At 37.0% G+C, this 5,604-nt stretch overlaps 1 protein-coding gene across 3 annotated transcripts in view; it reads left to right on the plus strand.

Annotated features, from left to right (window-relative positions):
* Nucleotides 1–4,415, plus strand: part of SELENOF (selenoprotein F) — a 28,114-nt gene extending 23,699 nt beyond the window's left edge. For all 3 annotated transcript variants that reach the window (XM_026057544.1, XM_026057543.1, XM_026057542.1), the window contains 2 exons: nucleotides 972–1,021; nucleotides 3,412–4,415. In XM_026057544.1, coding sequence (XP_025913329.1) covers nucleotides 972–1,021; nucleotides 3,412–3,439 — 78 coding nt within the window. In that variant the 3' untranslated portion in view covers nucleotides 3,440–4,415. The remainder of the gene's footprint in view (nucleotides 1–971; nucleotides 1,022–3,411) is intronic.
* Nucleotides 4,416–5,604: the final 1,189 nt, after the last annotated feature.

The raw sequence follows: 5,604 nt of genomic DNA on the forward strand, positions 1-5,604 counted from the left end.
GTTTCTCCTTCTTACTTTCAAGTTATTCTAAATAACTTACAAATATTTTAGAACTCAGGCATTCATTAGGCTAAACAGTGTTTGAAAGCAGAGGATTTATGCTCATGATCTGTCCTGAAATAATTCCTATTGTCAATATTCTTTTTAAAGTTAGTGTTAACAAAAGGCTGATGTGTTGTAGGAATACAGGGACTGTGCTGCTGTTAATGTTTGCTGACTAGCAATTCCAGCAAAGAATTGTCCATCAGCCACCCACCTCAAACCTAACCTTCTCTCCATGTAGCTACATGAGAGGCTCCTGAGTCCATCTTAAAGCTGACTGCTGTGGGTTTTTGCAGAGAAGCTGCTATCTCCTCTTCTCTTGAGGCTCCTAAAGTCACAACTGTTACACATATTGTTTTTCAAAATGTAGTCTTTGAGATCTTTGTAAGACAAAATTGTCTGTCTTGTTTACAAGAGTAACACCTCTACCCACAATTTCCTCTGCACCTTTTCCACCTGCATTGCCTCAGCTTGCAAGCGGTGTGYTTGTGCTGATGGGAGGTGTTTCGTATTTAGCCTCCCTCACCAAGCTTATCTTAGCCAGGTTTTGGTCACTGTTACGCTTTTCCTCGGATTAGGTGGCTGTCAATGTACAGGCCAATCTGCTAAAGACTGTCAGTTGTCCGTGCAGAGAGACCGATTTAGACAGTTGCACTAGTGTTTGAGAAAAATCCAAGCAGATAAGAAGCTTGTTTGGAACACTAGCAAAAACGGGCTTTTCCTTAGGCAAAGTATGTTCTAGTATTATTACTTTTGTGAGAATACTGAGTTTTACCATTAAAATGACCTTCTAAAGCATYGCTCCAAAAGAAACAGTCTAGGGAAGGCTAACTCAAATGTAAGTCTACTTTATGCAGGTAGAAAAGTGTTGATTTTTTTTTTTTCCTCCACCTCCCCCCCTTTCCTCTCCTCTTGTCTCCAAACCCTAGCTTTTGTCAGGAGTGACAAGCCAAAACTCTTCAGGGGACTGCAAATCAAGGTGAGTAGTAACCTAAGTGTTTTTCATTTGGGATGCTAGGAAGAATAAAACTTGGTAGAAACAGTCCTTTTGTGCATTGTTCCTTATTTGCTGATCAAGTAATCTTTTAACAGAAGGCAGATTTACTTTGCTGGTATAAATTTTTACAAGCGCCTTCTGCTAATACTCACTGGGTTCTTGCTAAGTAACTGTTTGGTACCAATTTATTATTATTCTTTTTAATCCAACAAAAAGTATCCTGGAACCCATAAGTAATAGCAGATGGCAAAAGAATGTGAAGAATGTTTCCATTCTGTCCTGATTCTGTGGATATCTTAAATTTGTTAGAGCTTCTGCCATCGTTTCAATTCATTCTCTCCTATTCTGTTCTCCCCTCATTTTCTGATGCAGCTACCATTTCCATACATTCAGTGATTTTTAGATTTTTTTTTTCCTTCCTCTTAGACCTTCTTCACCCTGTTACATGCATCTTCACCCCTGCCCATAGCCCTCAAACATCTGGCTTTGCAGAGCTGCATAAAGAGAAGTCATTAGAAACACCATCCAGTATGCTCAAAGCTATATAAGCTGCAGTGCCCTAAGCTCAAATAAATCTTTGGTGCCCTCTTCATTTCAAGATCTAGTCTAAAACTTCACCTATCTCTTAACATCCTCTGTGGACTTTCAGCATGCTTCACAGATACACATCTTTATTCTTACATCTTTGTGCTCCCATCTCTACTCACCAAATGGCACCATCTGGAGTCACTTCATAGCTATGCATGGCTGCTATAAGTGATTTGTCTTCTCAGCAGCAAATTCCATCCAAAACAGACTTCATCTGTCTCATGTATTCATGTTGTATCTATATGTGTCCTCCAGTTTCTTTCAGGAACTTTCTCTCCTTCTGCATGTCTGGCTGTTTCATTTTTATTTTAAACTTTGTAGCTATATTGAACCTCAAAGCAGTCTGGACTACAATTGCTACAGAACACTATCAGAAAAAAAATCTTCAGTGCAAATGGATCTGGTATTTATTTTACAAGACTTTTGGAAAACTGATCAGAGATGCCACTAGCTTCATTAAGCGAAACCAACTAGGTTAACTCAGTAGGGGAAAGTAAAATACTCCTAGGGAATTCTTTCTATAAACTTAAATGGTTTAGATCCTTCTAATACTGTTAAAAGCTTTTATTTGCATTATATATTTTGTGACTTACTGAGTATTCAGAAGCATTAAAGTATTGCGTTACCAGCAAATTCAATAGGCGCAGATACAACACAGTAGGCAATGATGTGAGCACATTAGAAATGGGCAGTAGAACTTTGAACTGCTGAAGTGACTAGAAATTTCTAAAAGTATGCCAATCAAATGGTGAAAAGCTATTGGTAATATGAGAAGAATCATTTAGCAGCTTTTGATTCAAAAATGAAACTTCAGTAACGTAAAACAGTTGAAGTAGAATACCATCTTTCAAAGCCAGCCTTATGGTATTGTCCTCCACATATGAATTAGCTTGTATAGAGGACCAGGGAGAACAAGTAGATGTTTCTGACACATACACATATGCCTCTTCGTTTGACTTTTCTTCCACCATCCTCCCTTTGACATTAAATACAAGTCAAAAGTTTGAACTGAAGCTGTTTTTTACCCATTTAATTTAAGACAACTAACAATGTTGTGGGTCTTAAGATAAATATTTACTCCTGTCAAAGTAATGAGTTCAGATTTTCCATGGAATGAGGCCCCTTGGTCCCTAAGCTTCCTTCTCTTCTCCCATCCTCATCTCTTAGTACCAGGCACGAAAGCATCTACTCCAGACCTGGAAACACTGGTCATCTGCTGTCAGTAGAGTGTGAGACCTGCAGCGTCTCTCTGCTCTAAGGCTCTGATAGGGGTGACTCCCCTCTTCCCGGTTGCTCCTTTACATACACACATGCACACAACTCTAGCTTTGAGCACCTTTGTTTGATTTTTATAGATCTGGTTTTTTGAAGGAAGGTAGAAGACTACATTGTTGATAATCACTGTAGAGATGAAATTCATAAAAGCAGAACAAAATATATGACATTGAAATATCTGTTGCATTAACTAAGCATTTTCAGGAAAAACCAAGTTTAAGTCTGTTCATATTTTTTGTTTTATTTTTTAAGAATTCTAAACATAAAAAAGCCTGAACTTAGACTGATTTCTTTGCACAAACTGTATTGCCTAAGTTTGCCCAGAATACTCTGAATTTCATTTAGTGCTCTGTTTTTTTTAAATGTTCATCCTTTTTGGTGTTACTCCTTGGACTTTTTTCTATTCTTGCTTAGTATCTTTTAAAGTGATTTAAATCAATTTGGGAGGAAGTATTAAAATGGGAATGCATTTCCCAGCCCAAAGAAACTGACTTTTTTTCTTTCTACAGTATGTGCGTGGTTCTGACCCTGTACTAAAGCTGCTGGACGATAGCGGGAACATTGCTGAAGAACTGAGCATCCTCAAGTGGAACACAGATAGCGTGGAAGAATTTCTAAGTGAAAAATTAGAACGTCTATAAAATTGTTTTCAGTTCTTTTCCCTTTTCATGTTTTGTCATAGTAATCTTCTCAGATGAAGTTTGCCACAATTGAAAAACCATTCCAGCTTCTGTATTAATTTTTTAAACATCTATTATGCTGTACTAAACATCTTTTAATTAGAAGGGGAAGCTTCAGCACACACATCTGACAAGTTGACAAACAGAATAGCTTGTCTTAATATATTTCAGCTCTTAGTGCATTTATCACTAATGAAATGCTTTGTTACAAACTTAATTATGCAATTATCAGTTTGCTGTAATTGGACCTGTTTGTAAAAACACTCTTAAAACTAAAGAGCTTCAAATAATTGAAATGATTACTATGCTTTTTGTATGCTACTCTTTGAAAAAACATCAGATCCAAATGCAATGTACTATCTCCCAAAGAAACTTGACTGCTAGTGTCCTCTTCTATTTTGTATTTGAACTGTCCTTTTTATAGAAGAGTTCTTTATAATGAATATCTAGTTCACAGATTTTGAAGCTGATGGAGGAACTCATGCTCTGATAATTGTGAAACATTTAATAAGTACACTTTAGTGAAGACTACATAGAAAACCTCTGAGGTGTATGCAGGTCAGATGTCTGGTGTGCTTTGCATTAAATGTTTTGCATCAGAAAACATGAGACAGAAGGAAAGGTTTTTCAAGACTGTATAAATAACTTTCAGAAGTTTATTAGAAGTTTATCAAATGAATTTATAAACTGTTCTTTTAAAATGCATATTTTTCTTTTTCAGTTAAAATTTATGTGAATAAAGGGAATATAGACAGTAGTTAATGAGTCAAATCAATTATGACTTGTCAGGTTTTCTTCCCCAATGAATGAATGAATAAATATGGTAAGCAAGATTAATGTGGTTTCTTGAAGTCGGATTAGCAAGCAAGTCTTTCCTTTAACTACTTCATGCTCACCAGCATTTGGTTGGATGGCTATTATAGTGTGGCCTGAGTTGTTACTCTTTTTTTTCTCTTTTTATATGATTTTGTACCTCAAGAGTTACATTTCCTCTTCAATTTACAGATTTATTCCCAACTTTTAAGAAGAAATCATCAGCTTCATTAGACAGTAACCATAGGACTGAGACCCCACTAAATTATCAAAAGTAGATGCCCTAACAGTCATTCTTTAGGTTTAGCCTTCTGAGTTTTTTTTTCCTGAAACATTTTTATAAACTCCTGGAACTTTTGTTCAGCTAGGTACAAGGGCACACAATGCTCCTGCGTTCTCCTAGTTGGTCTCTCTCTCACTCTTATTGTGTGCCTTCCACTCCTTATCTTTATAAAGCATGATGCTTATTTCCCAAATGATCTAGTGTAGGACAGCTACAGTAATCGTCACCACTGTCTTGGCAAAAGAGAAATACAAACTTTACACAAAAAGCAAGTGTCTTTGCAGCTTGTGCTAACTTACTTACCAGTCTAAAGTGGATTTGTTTCTGGGACATGTGATACATGAATCAGCATATGAGTTATAAACAAAACATGTGGCATGACAATCCAGTATTTTGGTAGTAAAAACATGCTGCCATCCACTGGTCTTTTAATATACTGACTATATTCCATACTTTGGCATCCTACATTTGCCTAGGAAGGGATTTCAGTTTCTCTGTTGATGATTTACCATGCTGTTTTAGCAGAATATTTTATTTTCATCCTTCTCTCCATGCCCTCCAGCCTCAGATCTCCTCTGCTGCTCACCAGATGGAGTGTTCACTTAATTTGCTATTTACCAAATATTTGTCTTTGCTTTGACTTAGACAGTTTCTCTATCAGTATTTCCTATCTCCTATTTCCTGACATGACTGGTAAGTGTGTTTCTGACATTCAGTCACCCTCCTCTTTCCTTATTTTCCTGCTCCCAGTCCAGACCATTACATTCCTGCACATACGTCATCTTCCAACACCAATTTCTTACTCCTGCTCTTGCTAGTCTTCTTATGAAGCAAGGAAGTCATTCTTGTACCAGAAGATAACTAGCCCATTGTGGAGGAAGATGACAGGCTAAAGAACTATTCCTCTAGCATGACTGGGTTTCATG

Source organism: Apteryx rowi, unplaced genomic scaffold (assembly GCF_003343035.1).
Source record: "Apteryx rowi isolate R43461 unplaced genomic scaffold, aptRow1 scaffold_14, whole genome shotgun sequence".
NCBI lineage: Eukaryota > Metazoa > Chordata > Aves > Apterygiformes > Apterygidae > Apteryx > Apteryx rowi.